The sequence below is a fragment of the Papilio xuthus genome, unplaced genomic scaffold (genome assembly GCF_000836235.2).
Source record: "Papilio xuthus unplaced genomic scaffold, Pxut_1.1 DF825946.1, whole genome shotgun sequence".
NCBI classification, from domain to species: domain Eukaryota; kingdom Metazoa; phylum Arthropoda; class Insecta; order Lepidoptera; family Papilionidae; genus Papilio; species Papilio xuthus.
The window spans coordinates 11,428,911-11,454,493 of NW_013532703.1; the positions used below are offsets into that span (position 1 = coordinate 11,428,911).

The following is a 25,583-nucleotide window of genomic DNA, read 5'->3' on the forward strand; positions in this document are numbered from 1 at the left end:
TTACTTTCAATAGTGATTCTTAACACGTTTCCATATTTATAGTCTGATTTGTGTAACAATAGCGTACAGCTCGGTCATACGGCACATGTGGCGCGTAAATATTACACGCGTAATGTAATTAATGATCGATTGTAGCTTGTCGGTCGTAGAGAGAACGGAACCCTTCGCAAATCTTTACTGACGCATAATAGGAGTCCCCTGAGACAGCCGCGCCTTTTAATTTGCAAACTCTGGGGTGCGCTCTCACCCATGCTGCCTGTAATGATATTTTTTAAATTTGGTACTTTTCATTCAAGATCAATAGCTTTTAATTTATTTTAACGTACTTTCCTTAATTAGAAATTAGTTATTATTTTAGTTATAAGTTTTTTTATGTGATTGAAATTAATAGTATACTATATGACGTTTAAATTTGGTTCGCACAAGACAAAGATATTAGTTTGAATGAAAAAATTCTTCACCTGCATGCTTGTAACGTTGATCGTGTTTGAACTATGCTCCTATACATTTGTAAAAATGTGTATAATTAAATACAGTAAAGAAATTATAACAAACCTAGTATTTAACATGTATAAACAATAGATGTCAGACAGTCAAATGTGTAAATATAATATCTCATTTCCACTGAATTCGTCAATATAATTTTACTGTGTGCCAAAAATATGCTCAACTACAAAACCACAAAACATAATTGTCATTTATTATATTCCATGTTGTTTATTAAATTATGTATGTTATTAATTTACAATTATAATACATATTACTTTTATAAGACTATTTTACTGTATGATATAAATTAATACTTAGTATACTGCAGTAACAAAATAAACAATAACAGGGAGGAAAAGTAATGTTGCAAACGTCGACGTAATAAAATCCAGCATTCGTCATTGTGAAAGACGCAAACTTAGTAACAGTGTGTAGATAAGCATCTGCTGAGTGGTCCCCTCGCATTCTCGATCGACACTCGCTCTCTGTGTTGCTATTAATTTCTGAGCCCCGTCACAAAGTTAATACCAGCCCTTGGACATAATGTGATTATATTTCCAAGTAAAATGTGTATCTAACTCAATAAATCGTTACATTCGTCAAAAAGGATTCGGGGCTTTGATGGGCTTACTTATTTTACGAGGCGGCGCTTTCGCAAATAGAGTGCTGTAAGCTTTTACCTTTTGATGTACTTATAGTATTCTTAAAACCAAAATGAACAAAAAATAAACTGTAGAAACCGTGTATATAAATATAAAATTAAATATAAACAAGTTACATATAAAATTGTTGAACGAAAAGATCATAGCTTATAATTTATTGAACATTTAATCGATAAATCTACACTGTAGACCGACAAACGTATCTGGCGCGGTGAGCATAAGTCAACCTACTAACTACCTAATTAATGATAGTTCGATAGCGCCGCCCTATCAATATCATAAAAGTGTGACAAGATTCTTCTTGTACTGAAGCTGTCTTGTAATTTTTGTTCGTTCAGATAATTCTCCATGTCTATGTAGGTTTTACATGTTTTCTAACAGAACAAACCGCGGTAGGAGCGCCTCTTAACGGCCCAGATAAGCCTGTCGCACTATAGTTATTGATAACCTATATGTCAAACGGTGTAATTAAGACACGACCGCTTTAACCACAGTTATTTATCGCGGTGACCGCGGAATGTAAACTGAAATGTATACTTGCATTAATAATGTCGTTATATTTATATAATTCACTCAGGACACTAATTGGTTGTGCTGTAGTTACAGTAATATTTGATGAAAAAGATAATCCATAGCTTGGCACCTATTTTGGAAACTTGTATATACATCTTGATTTTTTTTATTACTTGTTGTGATGCCCAAATGCTGCAAAAACACATTGTGCCATAATCAATATTATAATAATTAACTTTCGTTTTATAGTTATTAGTACAGTCATAAGAAGATATTTGATACAGATCTTTCTCAATTATGTATATCTTTTGCTAAGCAAAGAAGCGTTGGACGTTGAATGAGAGGAAGCAAGAAGTGAGGAGGTCTCAACTCACCTCAACTGAGCGGCGGCGCGTCTCGTAATGCAAAGCGAGGGGAGACGTTAATAAAAATTCCGCGTTGAAACAACAAATTAAACGAAGGCGAGCCACTCGGGGAGCCATAAGTACCTACTCATCTCAATTGCCATCGATAAGAAATCCAAGCCCGAGCGATGTATTCCAGGCACGTTTCGGCTCACGGTTTTTTCTTCCTCACAATGCCACTGTGGCGTTTAAAATGAATTGACTCTTAAATTCTTTAGAATAAAATGTTGTCGGAGTTTTATTAAATCGAGTGTAACCATTCCTGACATTACGCAAATGGCGGGTCCTCCCCTACATCTGTCGCAGCGATGCACCCCCTTAATAAGTGTTAACGCTCGCCGGCTGCGATGAACACTCCGTCCCGGCTCAAGCTAAATCTCTACAAATTCCTTGATACAAATTAATGCCGCGCGAGGACTCCACGAGCTTCTCTTGTAATTTCATTTTGTAATACCATCGCGCCCCTACGGCGCATTACAATACGTGAAGGCATCCGGGACAAAAGTGGGTAGCTATCCGGCTATTACATTCAATTTTACTACTTACTTCAAGATAGTGTTAAAACTTTGCTTTTCTTATCATCGTCTTCCATGATTCTTTTGTAAGTTCAAAAAATATTTCCTATGTTATATGAAATAAGCAGCTATAACTATATACTTAACTGAAATAAGCGTCTAAAGATACTTTTGTATGTTTATAATCGTGAACATAAAATAATATCTGTCAAACATTTCCGTAGGCTGTAGAATTATTACCATCCGCGCCTGATATACTACCACAAAATCAGAGTAATACCAATTTATTTCCATTTTACGGACGATTAACCTTGAACGTAATAACACGGTAGCAGAGCACCCGAGTGAAATGAACGAAATAGTTTCAAACTGGTATCATCGTTGTAAATGTAAATGAACAATTAAAGCGGCCGCCGTGGCCAGAGACAATGATGATAATTATTTTAGTTTGTGTCGAGGCGGCTGTCAGTCGATGGCTGCGTCCGCCCGCTCGCCATTCGCCGCTCGCCCAATGGAATGCTTCTCGGACCTCTATTTTCGCCATTGTACAACGACACTTCTGCTATTCGTAAATTATTATCAGCCGGCGCTTTCATTACTTGGTTTTGTAACAAAGGAGCTTCACAGTCATAGGCACGTAGCAATTCAACTTTAGAAACTTTGAATCCACCGTGCCTCAGACTCCATTGTTCCCACTCACTAATCAAGACTCATATTAGAGTAAGGATGAAATTTTGATTAATTCGTTACGACGTTATCGCCGGTTAGTTCGCCCGAATAAGTTTCGTGGAAAGCCAACTATTGAATAATTGCAGCGCGCCATTATCAAATTCCTGCGCTGCGAGTTCGACGATCATAACTGTCGTTGATATTTCAATACGGCACAACGTTCCACATTGATATGCCTTTATAGTAATGCTAGAGGAACGCCTAAAATACTAACAATTTTCTAATGAAAATAGCGGTTACGGAAAATACTTAAATACCATATCTCCAAATAACATTATATTTATGTTTGATGAAATAAAAAAATAGCGATTGTGTTTCAGGCCTTTTTTAATCATATGTTAATACAATATTTGGCAATTCTATCCGCTGTAAACATCAAAAAGAAACTCAATGTTTTGTGTAATGAGGTTACTCAATATTCTCACAGATCGATTAATTTTGTTTTTTCTTAATTTCTTCAAATAAAGTATTCATTCATTCACTTCATACAGAATCTATATGTGTATGCAAAGGAGATTGCACATTATGCTTAGATCGTAAGTGTACGTATAATCAAATGACATTTTCATGGCAAACGGCTCTGTAATTAAATTTCATTGATTCAAAGCTCATTTGCGAAGTGCGCCGAATGCCTACATATCAGTGGCCGCGCGAGAGTTGCAGGGGAATGAAAATGGTTCGCATTTGGCAGTGCCGGAATGCTTTCAACGCGCGTAATTCAGTTAAACGTGTAATTTATGACTGACCAAATTACTGGCATCGCTCTGTCCATCGGTCTAAAATAATTCTTACCATTGCAGCGTTTCATAACTCGTTAATTTTATATTACTCTGTGCGCATTGTCATTTGATAAACGCTTCCGGTCCCACGGTTTATCTAAAACATTGTATTGGTTTATTTGCGCTTATTAGTATTTATAATAATATATAACTCGCATAATAATTCAGTCTCTCATTTAATTAGATAGGGACAAAATATTTATACGCTTATATGCTTTTATTATGCTTAATAAATGAACCGTACAAAACTACTGTCATTAATTACGCGACGCATCTACAGTCACGGTATTTTTTAAATTTGATGTAGGATCATATATATTGACGAAGTTCTTAATTATTAAACATAAATTGACGAAAAAAATGGATTGACCAGAGATAAAAAAACGCCACTTAAAAATTAAACAAGTTTTGTCTAACTATGCATAACATTATGGAACTTAACATTGTCACTTTACTCATTCTGAACTCAGTATATTCTTTTGAAAAATACTTTTATTTGAGTAACAATAATCCTATTATTCTAAAATTTTAGTATGTTGTAATTCAAATAAACTTTGCAGATTTAGAACATGAACTTTTATACTTTATGGCAGCAAACGCCGGGAGCTTCTATGGTTTGCTTCTAATTTCGTTTCGTACATAAAGTCGGTAGGTGTCGGTCTACGTTGTCGCCGCCCACTCTCACTTTTATTTCATAATCATTACGTTTTCTTTCAATTCTATTTACACATAGCAATCTTAATTCGATTGTGACATAAATTTATTCAGTTCCAAATAGTGGTTTAGTCTATTAGAGGTGATATAGGTTAACCATAAAATGCGTAAAAAAAATACCATTTCCGTTACCGTTAATAAAAATTAAGTTATCGGTTCTATGTCTTATAAAAATATATATTAAGCTAAAATTCAGAAATAGATTTTCTCATTTCAGAATCAACAAAAAAGTTCATTTTTTACAGAAATGTATGTGCTAACTTATTTATTTTTACTGTAACGAAAAACTTTTACTTTCCATCGACTATTCATTTAATCTCGTATTCATGTAAAAATACCGAAAAGACTAAATTTGGTATGACTTATTAATATTATCTAAAATCGAACGACATCGACACCCATATCAATAAATATACCACATATATATTTTATTAATAATTAAAATAAATATAATTTTTTGTACGTAATATTTTAAAATTAACTTAAAGTGTCTAAAATAAAAGTTTTTCTTTTATCTAAATTAATAGATAAAGAGCTAAACATAAAGATTAAAGAAAAGATATAAGACAATAAAGCATTGGTACGGTTTAAATTTAAAAAGCCATCGTAAATCTAGAGCGGGCGCTCACCGCCGGCGCTTCGCGTCGCTTCGAACAACTCGATTTATGGATAAGAAGCAACACCGACAAGATTTAAAAGACAACAACGTTAACAATCTTAATGTACATCAATCTACCTTTTATCTTAAGCTCAATGATCCCTACCACTAATAAAAGTTGTTCTTTGCCGTAGCGCATAAAATACAACGTATAATAAATAAAATTTTAGTCTTAGTTAAAAACTACTTTATTAAATTCATTCTTCATCCTATACGCAATGTCTAAAAATACAAACTCCTATTTTGTATTCTTTAGAGTCGATATTTTTAAAAATATAAAAGAGAAACTTGATTTTCTTTAATCGTAGAAAGTATACGTCAATGTCAATGGCAATATCTAAAAACATTGCCACTAAAACACACAGTTATGTCTTTTATTTTTAGCCATGATTAATGTAGGAAGATAGACTAGAATAGAAATTTAAGAGAAATTCATTTCAAGACATTTTATAACTATAATAAAATATAGTAAAGTTATAATTACAAAATCACATCATGACTTCGTAGACTTCTTGAGGTGCCTCTACAACTAGCGAAGGTTGGTGGTCAGTTCTCCATATTAAACTCTGTCTCTTGCGAGATATTGCGTAACTCAGACTAAGTAGAATATAAACCTATTCAAGATGCGGAATAGGGGTTGATCGGTTAATTCGATCAGCATACAAAAGTATCCAATAAAATACTTTTTCTTTCATAACTAGCTATCCCATACCAAATATAACTTCAAATTACTTCATAAATCATATAAAATCTTTGAAAAGTTACATAGCGTTAACACAATTAATGCACTAATGTAATGTGATATAAACTTCTTCTCATACAGGTACTGTGTGTAATTTGTACATGATAATAAAGTCAAATCATATCAATCTTCTAACCTCACAAATTATGTTTACAATACCTATACTTCAGACACAGATAGGGTCTAAATGTGAGAACTAATGGGACCTCATGTTTATTTATCTCAATACACAGTAACAACTGTACGATATGTCATATTGTAACAACAACAAAAAAATCATGTTATTAACTGTCATGTTGGTCAACGTATCTATCAAATCAAAGTTTTGTATTATACAACATTAGACTTCGTCCTCGCGGAATTAAAAAATATATTCAAGTAAAAATATAACCTATGCTACTATTGATAATGTAGTTTTCAAATTTTTTTTAAATCGGTGCAGCAGTTTTTGAGATTATTCAGTACATACAAAAATACAAATCTTTCCTTTTTAAAATATGAATATATGTAGGTATAGATAAAAAAATGTCATACTAGAAGAAATGATGGTCCATTCGAAATCTCTGCATTTAACTTGTAATAAATAATAGTAATATTTATTATTTTAAATAACAAAAAAATTATAAATTTACCTGAATTAGTGAGAGTGTTATCTCCGAGGCCAGTAGAGGTGTCAACGTCTGCGTGAGCTTCCGCGGCGGCGCCGGCGACGACGGCCAACAGCGCGCAGGCCCACGCGCAGCGCGCCAGGCAAACAAACATCCTACCCGCCTCACCCATCGCACATCACCAAATTAAATTTAAGTTTGGTACTCTATCGCTCACAAATAAAAAAGTAATTTAAACTAAATCTCTCGAAAAGTCAAACATAACTTTTTGAAACTTTGAAAATTAAAAGTTCGTTTCAAGTCGATCGCGTGAAGAGTTGTCGCTGCGTGGTAGCGGTCGCGTTGGGATGTCGGCGTAGAGTGTCGGCGTAGAGGCGGCGCGGTCGCGGTCGCGGCGGCACTGTCCGCGCCGCACATTGCGGCGGCCGGCTCCTGCGGACTCGCACCGTGCCGCGCCGGCCGCGGGAGGGCCGCTGCGCGCGCACCCCCGGCCCCGACCAATCGCGCCGCGGGGGAGGGCCCGCGCGTAAGACGTACGGAAGTATATGCGAAGGCCTATGTACAGCGATGATAGCGGACAGGTGGTTTCGCGGCCGTAATTAGGCTTCTGATAACTTATTACTGGCCACATAAATACGCCTAAAGGCTAAACGATTAAGATAGCGACCGAAACTGCCTTTCATGGCCATCTTATCCTTTAAGGATCCTTTTACTGTGCCCCATTTACGTAACGATTATTGAAATTTAAAAGAAACGAATAACGTCCAGGGGATTAACTAAATAGCAACCAGGTAGAATTGCTTTCCTCAAGTTTCCTCGCCACTTTACTTATGCTTATACTTAACCCTTAAAAACGTAATGAGGGGTTCGTAACCAGACTCTTCAGTAACTAGTCGTCTTTATGTATGACACCAAATGAACCACTGATATTGCAGATGTCCATGGACGGCGGTGTTCGCCGCGGTGTTTCTTGTTAAAGATTTTGTTGAGTTTCTGTGAGAGACACGAAAAACTACCACCCATAGGGGTTTTTAAAAAGTCGAAAACAAAGCAGTACAATAAAATGTATTGTGTAATGAAAGTACAAATAGGCTACAGAGATTGCAACATGTAGTATGAAACGAATCGTTGCGAGGAATGTATTTTACACAAGCTTCCTTGAAAACCACAACAACACTTGACAAAATGATAAGCACATAAACTAAAACCCAGAACCGAGGTAGACTAAAAATAAAATCTATGTACTTCAAAGTATAAATCATATGTCCGTTTACTCAATTACCGCACATTGGTATTAAAATAGTCAAAAACTTAAAACTTAAATAAGTTAAATGCTAAAATTCCTAAAACACAAATATGTTAAGGACGTTTCTTGCACTTTACAGCACTCATCACGGGGTTGCTAAGACATTTGAAGTCTCAATCTCAAAGTTGCTGGCAAGTAACTACCTTTTCTTCTAGTATTTTTTGTCCACTTCACCTTTCCATCCTTTTCTTATAGGTAAAAGATAGGTAGCGTAAGTGCATTTAGTAGGGAAGGGTACGAATATGAAGAGGAAATATCCTCTTACTGTACGTCCTCTCCACAGTCACTTCGCTAGTTTAGTTTAGCGCAATCACCAAACGGCTTACTCGTTTGCCTTCTACTCTAAAAATACAGTTTAGAAAGAAAAGATGGCAAAATGCAATTAACCAAGAGATTGTATTTTTTTTGTGATTGATGTTTGTTTTATCGTTTCAAACGAATTTAGACGTTAATACTCCTATCATCATCACAAGACTTGGAAGCCATACGTCCAATATGCTTACATGCGGTTTTTTTCGAATATCTTTTTTTATATAACAAGGGCGCAAATAGGCCGAGAACGGCAAATAACTGATCTCCTTTGGTTTTTGGCGAATTATCTCTATAAAGACGCTAGCTGTATTATACTCAATATATACCGACCACCGACTGATTAGCTGAAGATTGGCTACTTTAATAATGTTTAGTATTTTTTCAATGAATTTCAGTCAATAGAATAAGATTTGTATTAGCGTTTTATTATTCGATACATCCAATACCCTACGACAAATCCAATTTGACGTAAAGAAACCTTACTAAGAAATGAAATGGACAACTTTTTCTTTACAGAGGAACGTATGCAATTTGCATCTGAACTAATCTAATTTTCTGTAGCAGCGTACGACGAAGGTAAATCTAATTTAAAAATGAATTTTCAATATAAATTCAAAGAATGCTATATTCGAACAAGGTTCAGTATTTTATTTATGAACATTTTCTTTTTTTTTAGGGTTTCGTACATCGTTTATTTATACCTAGTATTTGATTAAAAATAATTTAAAACCTGTTTTCGTGTACATAATCTTACTAATAATATAATTGCGAAAGTTTAGATGGATGAAAGAATGGATGGATGGATGTTAGTTCGAAGGTGTCTCTAGAACGGCACAACGGATCTCGATGAAATTTGGCACAGGTGACATAGTCTGGAAGAAAACATTTATTTATTGTGGCTCCGTTTTTGTACGTTTTTTATATGTTTTTGGTACGTTTTGCATACCTATGTACACTAAGCACTAACCAAAAAATTGAACTGTACGAAATTATGTTTAGGACGTGAAATCATGTGTCTTATAAAAAAAATACTTTGACCAAGAATAATATCAACATCAAACCTTTCTCATAGCCATATTTATAAATGTTCATATTTATTTTGTTCTGTAGATTTATATTGCGATCCACATTGATTGATCTCATGATTTTCATTTCCCTGAAATTTCCCTACGGGAAGTCGGCGGGAATTGTCTATCACTTAAGTATTAAGAAAATAGTTTTAATTACGCAATTTATGAATGGCTAAAATTTTACATATTCCCTATATCAAAGTATGGTAGAAAACTCCGATATGCGACCACGCGCTTTTTGGTTTGGTTCATCTGAAAGTCCCCAAAATTCTGGTTGCCATCAATGACCGCCTTTCACCCTCCATCTAAAGTAGTCCGCTGGTGCTAATTGGCTATAGATATAAAAGTGAGCAACATGATGAAAACGGTCGTAAGAAGACCGTAAGTAGGTCGGCAAAAGTAATTTTGTATTTTAAACGAAACTATACGATAATGGACAGTATGGGATTAGATATCTAATATTATAAATGCGAAAGTTTAGATGGATGGATTAATAGATGGATGTTAGAAGGTATCTCCAGAAAGGCTGCAGAAATTTGGCAGACTACTTATTAAGTATTTTTTTATACCGCGCGAACGGAGTTGCGGGCGGTAGTTAGTAGTAACATAACTGTCATTAAGAGTTTAATAATTCAACATATTAAAGTTTGTGTAGGTCGTAGTCTAGACAAGACCTGGGTCGGGCCACCTTAGCTATGAGAACTGGTCATCCTGGATGGTATATCTTCTGATGTAAAAAAGTCCGTTATTTGGTACCACATTACTAAAATTAATACTAATGATGCTATTTTGCTACTGCTAATGACTGTGTCCTACAGTGCACCTGCATAGCTTAGTCCAGTCAGTTTTAAGAAAAAAGTACATCTACGTTATAAATTTTTGTATTCTAATCAAATTCCTTTATAGTATGGAATTTACATTAATTACCATTGAAAACGTAGACTAATACTTGTCTCAGATGAGTTATAAACACGGTTATTTTTTAATAACCAGAAGCCAGAAAAAATACTGGTATTATAGAATAAAATTTTAATATGTAGTAATTTTTTTTTTACTCAATATGCTGATTTTCTTCTCATAATTACAAGATACCCATGTATGAGATAATATAATGACACTTAATACAAAAAAACGACTGCAGTAAATAATCATTTATTTACTAAACAAATAGTATTGTCGATACAATTGAATAAACGCAAGCTATTTGTTTAATTTTCACTTTTAATGTAAATTTTGTACTAGACAGACTACTCTTATTGTCGTTCTTTATTATTTTTTACATAGCTGTAAGCATTTTGCTTGTATAACATATAGTTGTCTCTCTTTTTTCAGAAAGAATGAGAGGGATAACTATACAAGCTTCACTGCAGATCAAAGTCTCGGTAATAAAATTCTAACATTAACCTATGTAACATCTTTAAGTAGCTTCTTTATAAAATTGATCTCAAAAACTTTAAGTAAAATGTAAATGCTGTTTTTTTTCTTTATTAATTAATAAGCCACTTCGTCTAACTTTAACTATAATTTAGTGATGAAAATTATATAGTTAACAGTTCAGAATAACAACATTACTAAGTTTTATTCTAAGTGTATTTTTATTGCTCAAGTTTTATTATTGCTTTTATTTTGCATTAATTTGTGAAATATTCCTAGCTATATATCTAAATGCATTAAAATTTTTAAAAGAAGGTCACATCTAAAAATTCTAAAAAATATAGTTCAAAAAATTTGGTAACAGTGCTCAATGAAAGACAAGATTAATATTTACAAAAAATATTTTTAAGCCCAAATAATGGAACAACAAGAGATACTTTGTGTCAGTATAATTGCAAAAAATATAATTTTAATTATATTCAGTAATAATACCTAACTTAAAGTAAAATTACACTATTAAAGGTGAAGCCATTCATTATCCCCCTTTCTTCCACTTTTCTCCAGGGGTATACTCAGTCATTGGTTTCCCAGATATGCCACATGTTCCTATACCAACTCTGCCAGACAAATTGTCTGGAGATGCAAATATACTTTTTGTCCGCACACCTGGCTTTTTCGATGCTTTAGAATGGAATGTTAGCCATTTGTTTTTGTCAGTTTCTCTTTCTTCCTCGATTTGTTTAAATCTTTGCTGCTTCTTCTGCTTTTTCTTCTTAAGGTATTCCCTATTGTAGCCTTTTACATGTCTGAAAATAAAAATATTTTTAAATTAACTTACTTGATTCTTCTTATTCTTCCAAGGATTACATATTTATTAACTACAAAATGTATTTAAAAAGAGTCACACAAGTCTAATAATTAAAATTTAATAATTCTATTAAATAGTGATAAATTGGACATGACAGTGAATATAAATTTGATTGGTGTAATATTTCAATTCTAATAAAATATATAACAAGACTCACTTGCTTTCATCACCACTGTGGGGTCTTTTAAAGCCAGGACCTGCAAGTTTTACATCATTTACGGACACAACTTCTAATGTTGTATATCCATCAAACTTTACTTTCAAAGTATCACTATTAATTTCTTCAATAACAGCTTCATAGAACCTAAAAAAATGACAAAATCTTAACAAAGCATTACTGCATTGTGACAAAATGAAAAGGCTTTCACAATTAAATTAATGTTATTGCTAAAGTATAGAAGAAAATAAGATTGAATACAAACATGCCGTCCGCTCTCCATTTAGCAAGGCACTTCTCTCCAACATGCCACTTGGTTGCAGCGCTACTGAAGGTGGCTTCGTCGTCATCGCTCCGGGGGGAGGCTGCAACATTATCATTATTACTAGAACTATGAATATCAACTTTGATATCACCCTCTTGAGTTTTTATAAGATCTTGAGTCAACTCAATTACTTCTTCTAGGTCCGTCTTTAATTTAAGAAGTTCTTCATTTTCGGGATCGGTCAATAAGGCAGCTTCCACCTATAAAATATTAAGGACATGTTCTATTTATATAACACAGTCGCATAGCAAGTATGTTAAATTTTTTCATATCGTCATAGTTACCTGTTGTAGTTGCAGTTTGTAATTCCGTAGATCCTCCGCCATTATTGTGTTATATTTACCTTCACGTAGTCATAAAGGATCCAACTTAATGTTCAACCTATGGATCGAGCCTTTTTTGTAAAAGTACAATTACTAAGTTTAAAACATCTACTTTATAACAATACACTAATATAACTTGAAAATTAACAAACCACAACCATTTATATTCATAACCAGTCATTGACAGTGACAGTTGATGACAGCTTAAATAGAAAAAGTGGTACAGCACAGATAACGAAATATGTTGATAAATAATAGACGTTATGGAAATGGTCTATGAATTTGATTACTGATTTTTTATCTCTCATAAAATGACTTCATTATAAATGATATTTCATTCATTCATAATAATATACACGACGACAGTAAATTAACTAAGTATCAGATCATTGATAGAGATGCAAATAACAATTTACAGTACACACCAAATAGTACCATCCTTACAGTATTGACATGAGCGTATCTAGCCAAATTAAACCGACAGAACCATGAAGATAACTTCTTCAAACCACCTGCCATTTTATATACTCTTTGCTACCTGCCTTAGAACTAAAAGTGATCAAATAATTTTTTGGTTTCCCCAGTTCCGTTTAACAAAGAATACCTATTAATTAAAAAAAAACAAAATCTGTTAATTTCTTTTAATAAGAACATATTTCAGTACATCGCTACATTTAACTTTTACTATAGCAAAATTACTTAATTATTAAACAGGCTTTAACTTTTTCTAGTGCAGTATACATATATAGTAATTTGAAGACATTTATGAAATAAAAATTGCTATGAATTTTAGTTAAAGAAATACTCATTAATACAAAACATGAGTCAATATCCATTATCTTAGAAATAAATAGAGATCGACTACTAATCAAAAATGCTTTTGCGTTTGTAATTTTAAAAAATAAGGAGTTTGGTATAGTTGCAGCAAATTAAGTAGAAAAAAATAAGCTCATCAATTAATAATTAGTGGTTAATGTAACTTACGAACTTAATTCAATCGAAATTTTTAAATAAACAATAAATTAGATGTTAGTATATAAACGGTTGATTTACATTTACAAATCATACCAATATAATATGATTCTAAATTCCTCAAGATTAAGGGAACTAAAAAATTTAAAGCAATTCATATTTAAATATTAGTTAAATTGGTAAACCGAAACTACTGCATAAATACATGAAATAAATTAAAAAGAAATAAAGTATATCATGTATCGTGTTCTCAATTATTTGTATAAAAACATATCCTAATATCTGGTCTTATCCCACTCACGTGGGGTCGGGCCGCAAGGTTTCAAAAAAAAACATATTTTATTAAAAAAGTAACTGTCCGACAATTATATAGGTGGAGTCTTAGTTAAATGAGTACATTAAACATTTTTAAAAATTCGCTTACAATTTTTTATATAAATTTTAATTTTGAGGGAATGATTTGTAAAAATGCGTATTTTTTATTATAGGCATAGTACTATTAAAAAGTACTTTAAAATGTTAATAGTGCAGCTTCTAAATTCCAACTAATTGTTGTTCCTCATTCTAGCCTAGTGACGTACAAACATGTTAAAACTTTCGTTGTAAAAATAAAAAAATATCTATTGTTAGAATGCAGGTCCTTTTCATCAATGTAATAACCTACAAAAATGTATTTCTTTTTATTAGTGCTGCCATTGTTTAAAAATCAGTCGAATGCGATTTAATATCAGTCTAAACTTCGACAAAGTTTCCAGAGATCAGAATATTCAATTGAAGGAATATTCTAGAAGTCCTCATTGTCTAAGCGACGACGTCACGACAATAAATTGACTGTGGATATATTAAAGATAGCCATTTAAGCAAAGCTTTTTAATTTATATTCTACATATGATTAAATTTCTGCAACATAGCTTTTTCGTTGTAATTCAAACATTTTCATGTAATGAAATGCAATATTAACAAAGATTATAAAAATTATGCAGTTTAAATTGTCAGTATTAGGATATTTTACGTTATTATTATAAAACATACAATTAGTATCCGTATTTTACGCTATAAATATCCTAACCGATCTAATCATGTAGTTATAAAAAATGTTATTCGCCAATAGTTATTATAATCGCATAATACATGCAAGCTTCGCGGTACAAAGAGTCGTAAAAACTCTCGATATATGATAATCGTAAAAATACATCCAAAGATAATGTATACAAACATTAACAATGCAAATATATTAGCCTTCAAAGATATTCTCAATTGTTTTTTTGAAAAATATTAAAGCAAAATTTTAAGTATCACATTGCTATGATTCGTCAACATTCACGTATATTAGATTGTTATATTAGTGCTACAGTAAATTCGTTGTATAAACAAACTGACAGGAAAATTAGTATATGTCACATCTGACTTTAAAAAATAGTTCAATTATATACGTAATTATAATTTAAACTAAAAAAGCATAATGGAGTATTATACAATGATCATATAAGTGAAATTGTCAACGGAAACAGGTCATTCATTCTGGGATACAAGTCATTCGTTCCTTGTGAATGAAAGACGTGGCAGAATAGGCAAAGTATTTATGTGTCGACGCTGACCAGATGACTCTGCAGTGCGGTGGACTGGTGGTACCGACGCCGCGACGCGAAGTCCTCGTTATCATCGTTCAGTCTCTCCTGCTCCACGGATATGTCACCGTGCACCGGTGTTACCACTAATTGCTCATATTCTAATGGTCGTTTTCTATTTACAAAAAAAAATGGTTAATTAGTTTTCTTAAAGTACATAAGAGGTGCAATAATATTGGGAAAAGTATTATAATTGATTGAAGTAGCCTATGTGTTCTTCCAAACTATGTTGTAGATGTATGTCAAGTTTCATCAAAATCCATCCAGCTATTCTGGAGATACCTTCAAACAAACATCCATCCATCCAGCCATCCATACATTCGCATTTATAAGTATGAAGTAAGCTAATAAATCTTTTATCATTACCCAATAGCTTGTAAGAATGATATTTTAAGCCAATGGAAGAATCTGATTTCGGAGGCCCGGCCGGGCTTGACTGCGGGGTTGGCGGCACCGATGTACAGCCACAGCAGCCACAAAATGGACAGGCAGCCCAGCGCGTACACCCAGTGCACCAAGAACATGAGCAGTAGCTTTACTGCCACCTGGAACATATACAAACAAATTAAATAAACTGTCGAAGTTAATCGTTGAATCTGATAACATACTTTTGTAGTGAAAACTTACACCAGCAAGAGACAGCCATCGATTGCACAGATGAGAATACCAATTTTTATTTTTCGAGTGTACACTAACGCTAGGTCGACGCACGCCGTCACCATTGGCCATGCGGCCGTTCATTATTGCTGAGTCGCTGGGAGATGGGGTGAAATCCTAGAAAATAAAAATAAAAAATGCTAACATTTTTTTCCATAAAATAAGCGAAACCCTTATGAAATTACAAGCATTAATAATTAATTACTTACACCAACATTTTTGTGTCGTATTCTTTCGGGAAACAAGAGATCCAGATCACTTCCCGTGGCTCCATATACCTGTGGGTCTCTTTGTGCGTGGCCTTGAAATCTAGAAAAACAAAAAATTGAAGTAGATACCCCTCTTTTTAAAACTTAACTTAATAATTAATAACAATTATGTTAAACATAAATTGATAACTTCTTTCATAAATTTTATGATAGTATAAAAGCAAACATGTGTAATTGAAAAATAAAAAAAAATGTATGTAGCAAATCATACCTCATTTCACGTTTATGTTGCAAATCAAATGTTTGGGCGAGAGCAAAATAAGAATAATCAATACTGGCGTAGGTGATGAGAAAAGGCATGGTAACGATGGGCGCGAGTTTGTTGATATCTCCAATGATTATAAATGTCACCGTCACAATGGCCACTACCACCATTGAGTACACGGGCACCTTATTAGGTCCCCGCTGCAAAGTAAACAACATAAATATACACCGTAATATCAAGTAATCTGTAAAGATAGTATGAAATCATGTAAGACATTACGCGAAAACATTGTACCCCTTTAAAAGGGAATTAAGCGCACGGATAAACATTAAATATGACACAGTTGAACTTAATGAGGGAAGTGCACAAAGCTAAAAAAAAAATTGATTATAAATTATTATCGAATATTAACCAATGGGCGACCACTAGTATGAATAAATATTAAGTCACAATATTCTACATTTCACATTTAAAATGAAACAGATTAATATAGTTCATCAACAAATGTCATTTATACTATTAAGGATTAAAACAAATAAAATAAGTTTTTATTTACCCCATGTCCAAGTATATCAAGTCCTGGTATGACCTTTTCATTGGCAATGCTCTGCAAAACTCTAGGTGTGCCATACATAGCTCCCAGGCATGAACTCATGGAGCTGACATATAATCCAGCGAGCAGCAAAACAGTCAATGCTGATATATCAGCTGTTATAGAGAAGTTTTTAAGAAGTGCCTCTCTTGTTACTGTCGCTGCCAGTGTGATTATAAACATCAAGTATAAAAATGTCCTAAAATAAAACATTATTACCTAATTACAATTACAAAAGAATGAAAGTACTTTTCTGCCTTGCTGGATACAAAGTCATCCATTGTTAATCAAAGTATCTGATGAAATATGATTTCCTAACAGAAGTAACCAGTTCTAAAACTTACCCTGTACTAATCGCAGCTAAAGAACCATTAGGTATATTAACAGAGGGATTTTTCAAGTCCCCACTCATGTTTATTCCTGCCAGAATACCAGTGATAGTGGGAAAGAATACACCAAAACATTTGAACCATGTGTAACCATCTTGATAATCTGACCAGGTATTGTTAGCTATTGTACCACCCAACCAGCCTTTAAATTCAACAGCTAAAAATAAGTGTAAATGTTTATAAAAATATTTTATAAGTATTTAATTTAACTTATCTAGGTACATTAAATTTTGATTGCTGTTATCTTACTAATGTAATAAATGCGAACACTTAGATGTCATGGATTTACTATTAGGTAAACCCAAAACAGCTGAAAAGATCTCGCTGAAATTTGGCATAGATGGAGTACATACTCTGGAAGAACACATAGGCTACTAAGGTTTTTTTTTAAGAAAATATTTTTATATGACACATATTAGCTAAACAATACTTAAAAACATATAATAATTACAGAAAGAATTCTTATATTACATTTAAATCAAATTGAAGTATAATGTAATATTTCAATTTGAGTTTTAATGTTAAAAGCCAGGTTTTTGTTATTATTTAAATTGACTTACTAGGAACTGTTGTTAGAGAGCCAACAAAGAAGTCAAGAGCTGCCAACAAGATGATGAGTAACAAAACAAACTGCAGCTTTATCACCCATTTGACTCCAGCAACATTGATGACTCCCAAAAGAAGTACAGCAGCAATAGCAAAGCCCCGAGCTGCCCATGTGTTATCAGAGCCAATTAAATTTGCCATAGATTCACCAAAACCAAATACATTCAGTGCACACCCAACTGCCTGGAAATAATATTAAAAATACACATCCACATAATTATAATTAATTTACAATGCAGTGAGTCATATATATTTTAAGGAAAACTTACTTGTCCAAAACAATACACCATCCCTAATGTTCCTCCCATCCGAGATCCTAAAGTATGCCCCAGTAAGAAATACACCCCACCACTTTCTATTCTGCATCTTTCACATATACCCACAGCTGAAAGGACTGAGATCAAGGCTACAAACACTGAAAGAAATTCATCAAGTGAATAATTTTGTGTTGAATATCAATAACAAAACTTTTGAAACAATAAAAACCTTTTTACCATCTTATGTGTCTCTTTTAACATATGCTATATACTAAAACTAGAATTGTAAAGGTACCTGTAAATATCACTATAAATACGCCATTAACTAATCCAGCTTGGCCTACAATCCAGCCGGATCTTAAAAATACAATCACACCAAAAATGTTGATAAGGCATGATGTGAAAACACCATCCCAAGTTCCAAAAAGAACTGGTTGTGATATGAAGAAATTTGACTTCCACCAAGGGACATCACCCTAGAAATGAAATATTATTAAATTTTGCACAAATTAAGATGTTGAGTAAAATAGTTTCATGTCATTAATTCACATTTCGTACCTGTATATCTGCAAAGATTTCGTTAGCGCCAGACGCTTGGTGTCCACCTGTACCATACTGTGACTCATTTCCCAAGTCGACGAAGCCTCCAGATTGTCTTCTCATACGCGCTCTGTCATATCCAGGTTCATCGTTTCTAAAACTATCTATCTCTAAATCTCGTCTAGAGTTATTACTTTGATCCATTTTATAAAAACAGTTACTTATAAAGCCATTATCAGAATATCAAAATAGTTTATCTTATAAATACATAATGAAAACTTGAAAACTACTTTTTCGGTAATCTGACGTCAAGTATGTTTATCTTTTCTGACAGAACAGATGTCAAAATTGTACTATGCTGACGTGTGACGTTCATAAAAGTGTATAAAGTTCATAGTGTACAGAAGTTTTATAGTACTTTAATTTGTTAATTTATAAAGTTATTCATTGATTAATTGAAGAATTAATTCATTTAATACTAAGAAACTTAGCCGCTACATTTATTACTAAGTGATTTTTTTTATAAAGGTTATAAGTTTTAATGTCCTGCCGTGTGTAGAGATGGCGGTAGTTTACCATTGTTATGCATTGTTGTGTCCGCACATGCAAAATAAAAACTACTGAAAACATTTCATATGCTTAGGATTTAAAATTGTTTTTATCTTAGTCTAGCTGAATTTCAGTTACAATCATTGATGTTTGTTTCGTTTTTGGATAATTTGTTACAAAATATGCTTTCAGTATTGCAGTCTTCTCAAGGAAGACTTTATCAACATATAAAGACAGTTTTACTTGAATAGATGGTAGGTTCTTAGAGACACTATCTTATGTGTTGGGCTATAGCCCAACTTGTCGCCTCATAAGCTTGGCTGGTATATTATATCACAGTTTAATAAGAGTAGCACTACAACTACTGTAAAGTACTTGGGCAAAATATGCCATTTTCGAATTAGGAATCATGATGCGATATCATCAATTGCTTATAAATATAGTCGTATCAAAAACCTCTTATAAAAAAGCATTGTGCAGGCTCCACCAGTCTTATTTCGTTCACTTTTTACTTTTCGGACTATTTCATAAAATTTGTACGGATTGTATAACGTGGAATAGAATAATATTTGTGTCCAGTGTTTTTTATTTACTTGTAGGTATGTGAGTTTACAGTTTGTGTTATTTAACATACCGGGCCAGAAATAGCTTGTTTAAATTCCAAAAAAGCTTGACCTTGTAATGTATGTTACTAAAAACAAGCGTTTATTGCATAGGAAAACATGTTAATTATTAAATAAAAGGTAGTTACGCAATTTACACGTTCGCTTCGAGAAGAGAGGTTTTTAGTATTTAACGTAATTACTTGCGTTACCTTTATTAATTTGTAGCATATAATCTGGGAATTATGAAAAGTAATGTCACTTGTTCTGGTTTATAAAGAGTAATGGTGCCATTTTGGTTAACGTTTGAGGAGTCCACAAGAAAAGCAAAGATATTTTTGATATTTAATTTATTATTTAACCGAAAATGAATATATATGATGTATGTAAACCCAGAAATGGTTTTCCATTTAGAAAAAAAAACATATAAATTAGTTTTTTTAATATATTTATCCGAAGTATTGTAGTGTAATTTTCTAAGTTTCTATGGTACGAAAATGCATAAAAACGGTAAGCTGCTATGATAAACAACTACTAATGTATTTTGCCAACGAACGGTGCAAGTAGAAGTTTTATTGTACAAAGGAGTTTAACTTTTATTTCTACGTCGAAAGTTAAAATCGCTTTTAAGAAAAGTTAGAGAAATACAAAAATTCTTTTAACGTAACTTGTAATACTGCAGCTTTCTGCATTTTATTTATCTTTAGACTCCTGCCTTGCATCTGTTATTTATAAATCAACTAGCTATCGCCCGCGACTCCGTCTGCGCGGGATTAAAAAATATATAGTAGTCGATTCTCAGACCAACTGAATATGCATATAAAATTTCATAAAAATCGGTCAAGCCGTTTCGGAGGAGCATCGTAATTTACATTGTGTCACGAGAATTTGAAAGATAAGACTATAATTCTTAATATAAAACTGACATATTATACTTAAAAAGAGTGTGTTTTTTGTTATGTAATTCTTACCATGGGTTACCACTTGTATGTCGAACCGGCAAAAGAACATATTGTTAGCTGTCTTTTCGAAAAGAAAGAATAGGATGACAATATGACTTGTACAAGTGTTTCGATCGTAACACTGTACAAGCTTAGCTATTTAAATGAGCTAATGTATGACTTACTGTTCTTTATAGACGTCCTCTTTAACGAGTCTGAGTAATGCCAGAAACGGTATAATTTACACTTTCGTCTCAGTGTTTGTATCTCTGTTACATTTATAAAAACGTTGCTTTGATTTTCGTTAAGGGCAGTTATATTTTAATAAAACGACCCACTCCAACTATCCTCGAAATCTCGCTCAGAGAGTCATCTCACGCCATAACGACTGCTACTCTGCGTAGTTACTTCTTACAGTGACCCATTTTTAATACGAGAATTAATGTATCATAACAGAAATCGTTCATATAGAACGATTGTTTGATTATTAAATAACTGAACTACACGACTTAAAAAAATATATAACATGATAATGTACTGTTTATTTCATTTCAATTTATCAATCGGGTTATTAAGGTGCCATATTAATCGTAGCGCCTTGCTACGTCGCTACGAGTAGTCACTGAACGCTGGGAAACGCTACCTTTAACGAAAAGTTTCGCCTCGATAACTAAGTGGCAATATTACAATTAATGAAATTTGGAAAAATTTTGGATCACTAACAGCGTAGAGGAAATATCATTGTATTTTTTTACTTTGTTTAATTTGCGCGAGCTTTTCAATACAATTAATACACGATAAAACATTAAAAAACAACATCTTTTCTACATTGTCCTCAAAGTCACCGTTGTTCCATTTTAATTAAAGAATTTATATGCACTCTATGCATTCGGGTCAGTGAATTCATTTCATACTTTCCCATTCTTTTTGTAGCTACAAGTCGCGCCGCCGCTAATGATAAATTGAATTTTCATTCTCGTAGCTCCGATCTTTGTACTGAAAGTACAAAAGAGAAAATGTAAAATATACATATTGTATTGTAATAAAAATCAAAGGCATAAGTAGGCAGCATACTAGTTTATTTGTGATTTCGCAAATATATACAATAGTTAGTGTGTTTTCTTATCAGAAGCCATTACGATTTATAATATAAATGAACAATTGAAATATTAAAGCATCAATCGTTGTTTCTTAAGTGTTCAGATCAACAAAAAAACACAGAAGCTTAAAATAGAGATTTCTGTAATGTATTGTACCTGCTTTCGTCAAGAACTATGTAAATAGTAAACGTTCAATGAAAACATGCCAAAACACGACTGGAATATCGTAGAGCTGACATGTTTCCCGAATCCACGACGCCATCGTTAAATCTACGATGACACTTCAGAAAATCGTATCGTCAGTCAAGGGCTTGTTTACGTAAATTTAGTGACAGTTTTTTCAATATTCAATGATGCTGGAACATGATTTTTATGTTCATGGAAGAAAATTTGATTCTAGTTAGATAAAAGTTTGGTGAACAATATATTATGTTGTACTCGTATGTATTGTCAAATACTAGTACTACGGTTTGAAATCTTTAACGTGCCATAACTAACTTTAACACAGTGTTCCATCAAGATATGTTTTATTCATCAAATTGTATGTTTACTGCTTATGTACAACCGCTGAGATTGTTTCTATCTCGGACTAAAATAAACCAATTGGAAGAAAAGGTACGGTCTCTTGAGGTTCTATTTCGAATAATCAATTTTCTTGCAGCTACTGTACGACTTACAGATGTTTGTAATTCTACGTAGTATCCTTTATCTAGTCCCTATCCAATATAGAGCAATCTTCGCGCGCGATACGGGCAGGGGTTAAATAAAAACAAAGAATATTTTCCGTTGCGCTCGTATACGGGCGCAGTATCCGTTCTCCGTTCCATAAATGAAAGTTATTTGCTTGTTACTTTTTATGGAACTGCAGGCCTGGAATAAATTGAAACAGGTATGGCGTTAAATATTAAAATTACAATAGGGCTCAGGAAGAATCGGAGTGCGGGCACGATGACCTGAATGTTGAGATCGCCGGCAATTAGAATTAGAGGTGTGCGGCGGGCGAGGGCGAAGGCGGGCGCGACGGGCGAGGGCGGTTGCGGCGGGCAGAGCGGGCGGCGGGCGGCAGGCGGCGCTATGTGAGCGGCAGTCGCCCCGCGCCCGCGCGTCGCCGCAGTGCCGCGCGCCGTACACCGCGACAGACGCGCCGTAGTATGCCGGCGCCGCGGGTTCGTAGCCGACGCGCCCGCCCGCGCGTCTCTCGCGCGTTCGCGCCGCCGACCACGGCCGCTCGTCCATCCGGCCCGTGCGCCCTAACGCACGCAAACTCGCGCGTTCCTACTCTATACGATGAAATGTAAATATTTATGGATGTCAGTTTTGAGTTGTTTAGATTGGCTGTGAAATTCAAGGTATGTAAGTAATGTCTGGTGTTTCGATTTTTTCTCTTTGTTTATGACGGTTAGTAAAGTTTAGACGCGCCGGTCGTGCCGAACCTGATGAAATTCTATTACTATTATGTACTCGTACTCGTTGTTTTCCCGGTCATGTTCAGTGGCTACGACACGGGTAATTGACGGCGATAATTTCGATTACTGGCGCGCCGAATGCCCTTCATTATTTGGATCGATAGTTTACCATTTAGCATTGTCAGTGTAAGGTTTAACTGATTTATCGCATGAAATATTGAAACGTGATTAATGGATGACGGTGGCGGTGGCAGCAGCAGATGGCAGACTGTGGACGGTGCGCCGCCGCAACATATGAAATTTACGACTGCTCATTAAATACTTTACAATTTTATTCCCCACACATTTACCACAGTTTATACACCACGTGCTACAAAAATAATAGGACAATAAGACTATTAACTGACGTCGATTGTGAAATAAAAAATACATTAGAAGTAAACCGTTTAAATAATAGGAAACTTACTGTTTAGCTCCTTAGCTTATAACAAATCCCTATTATTTTTATTTATATTATCAATTATTGCTTTATCCTTCATTTTTTTCTTTCCCACGTATAGATCCTTTGCAAACGTGCTTGATTTAAGTATACCTACATAGAAACATAACATTGATTGCAATAAATGTTTAGGTGAAAATGAAATCAACAAGGCGTGTTCGAGTGCATGAAGATGCTATACGTCATAGGTAATATTTTATAATATTTTTAATTTAAATAATGAGTACCTCTACGTAGACTTGAGTAGTTTTACTTAAATACTTTTTATTTTATACCAAGACCTAACTTAACCTTCCCTAATCATACATTTTGTTTGCTATTGTAGTTAGTTAATAAATACAATAACTAGTATTTTATTATACGATAAGTAATTGAAGGTAGGTTGTAAAAAACTAACTATCAATTTTAACCCAGTTTTATTTTCATAGATCTAGAAAAACACACCACATGTATAAATACTGCAAACATAGCCTTATATCTACTTAGATCATACGTAAAAGCTATCGTTTTTGATAAGCTTATTAATGGATTTGATAAGATAATTCACACTTCCCCTACCAATTAAATCATCGGCTTAGGACAGAGAAAAACTAATACTACTAGATAAACCGTGAAATGTGTCAAGGTAAAATTAACAGATTTACGCACAACAATATTGTGCGAAAATGAAAAATTCATTAATATTTTAGTTAAAATCGACTTTAGAAAAACAACGTTAGAGGGATTGTTTAATGGATATTTTGGATTTCTAATTATTTAGCTGCCCCAGAACTAAGAGAAATCGATCGATCAATAATGTACTATGGTGTAAAGCTAGGCGTAGTTCTTTGAATATGATTATTCCATATTTATATTTCTAGGAAAATAAAGGAGTACAATCCCTCTTTGCCTTTTCCGCTTTATAATTTTTGCCTATCATTTATTTTTCTTACAGAAGCGCTGACTGAATATTTGCATAACAAAAAGTTGTAGTCGTTTCTTGGTAGCGTATTGTCATAATATTAGGTGAACTGCTTAATCGTTTGCCACAATCTATCATGAGAAAAAAAATAGCCTTGTTATTTTTAATTAATTCCATCATGAATCAGGTACTTAATCAGTTTAATGTACCATTTAATTTAATTTAGTTTAGTCTTATACTGACGTTATATAACTCTAATGTGTATAAAAATTTATTATAATAATTATATGACATGCAACGATATGCTAACGACCTATCACACACAAAACAAACACTTAATCATGATAACAATGATCTCTTACTTAACAATTTCCTCAACATAGTATTATTCAACAAAGTACAGCTTTGTAACCTAATACTAGTATTATCAAATTCTATTCACTTTTCATGAAATTCACTACATGCTATCATTTAGTAAAGTCATAAAAGAGCAAAATGCATTGAGTCTACTTGATCGTATAAAAGAACAAAGAGAAAGAAAACAGATAATAAAAAGTAAATGAAATGCATTTAGTCGCAGACTAAGACATTTCCACTTTCAGTGGAAGTGATTTCCGGCGCGGATACAACACGGAGCGACGAAGAGCTCCACTTAAAAGAATCTCTGATGCTTTAGCTAGTTCTTCGTGAGTTCGTGACGCGCGCCTACATGTTTGTGACAGTATTTCACTTCAAATGTTAGAGTGTTTGTGACGTAAGCAATGAAAGTATTGTTTGCGTTTCCATTGCGATGCGCAAAATAACTCAAAAAACATTTGCTTTAGATTCACCACTAAATTGTCAATCTTCGATAGATTTTAAAGCTAATATTTTTAGTAAATTAAGTCATTTGCCATGAGTATTTTCGAATAGAACTTTGATA

At 33.5% G+C, this 25,583-nt stretch overlaps 4 protein-coding genes across 8 annotated transcripts in view; 1 reads left to right on the forward strand and 3 right to left on the reverse strand.

Annotated features, from left to right (window-relative positions):
• The window catches only part of LOC106124132 (lachesin), a 57,897-nt gene extending 50,668 nt beyond the window's left edge, over positions 1-7,229 (reverse strand). The window contains exon 1 of the mRNA XM_013320600.1: positions 6,838-7,229. Within this exon, the coding sequence (XP_013176054.1) occupies positions 6,838-6,985 (148 nt within the window). The 5' untranslated portion in view covers positions 6,986-7,229. The remainder of the gene's footprint in view (positions 1-6,837) is intronic.
• A 3,443-nt stretch (positions 7,230-10,672) lies between these two features.
• Spf30 (Splicing factor 30) lies at positions 10,673-12,723 on the reverse strand. The gene is given in 4 exon segments (NM_001312742.1): positions 10,673-11,681; positions 11,901-12,047; positions 12,166-12,425; positions 12,510-12,723. Coding segments are annotated over 4 exon segments (720 nt in total). The 5' UTR covers positions 12,552-12,723; the 3' UTR covers positions 10,673-11,410.
• A 2,362-nt stretch (positions 12,724-15,085) lies between these two features.
• LOC106124682 (solute carrier family 12 member 8) lies at positions 15,086-18,986 on the reverse strand. Its single transcript, XM_013321597.1, has 11 exons — positions 18,682-18,986; positions 18,419-18,599; positions 18,136-18,281; positions 17,821-18,049; positions 17,216-17,417; positions 16,836-17,070; positions 16,286-16,479; positions 16,015-16,114; positions 15,776-15,922; positions 15,515-15,693; positions 15,086-15,263 (listed from the first exon to the last, which is right to left on the reverse strand). The coding sequence occupies exons 1-11, from the start codon at positions 18,865-18,867 to the stop codon at positions 15,101-15,103; spliced, it is 1,962 nt and encodes a 653-aa protein (XP_013177051.1). The 5' UTR covers positions 18,868-18,986; the 3' UTR covers positions 15,086-15,100.
• A 4,084-nt stretch (positions 18,987-23,070) lies between these two features.
• KCNQ (KCNQ potassium channel) overlaps positions 23,071-25,583 on the forward strand; it is a 45,220-nt gene continuing 42,707 nt past the window's right edge. For 4 of the 5 annotated variants that reach the window (XM_013322048.1, XM_013322051.1, XM_013322050.1 and 1 more), the window contains exons 1-2: positions 23,071-23,204; positions 23,893-23,948. In XM_013322048.1, coding sequence (XP_013177502.1) covers positions 23,160-23,204; positions 23,893-23,948 — 101 coding nt within the window. In that variant the 5' untranslated portion in view covers positions 23,071-23,159. The remainder of the gene's footprint in view (positions 23,205-23,892; positions 23,949-25,583) is intronic. The other variant, XM_013322052.1, reaches the window with a different exon arrangement.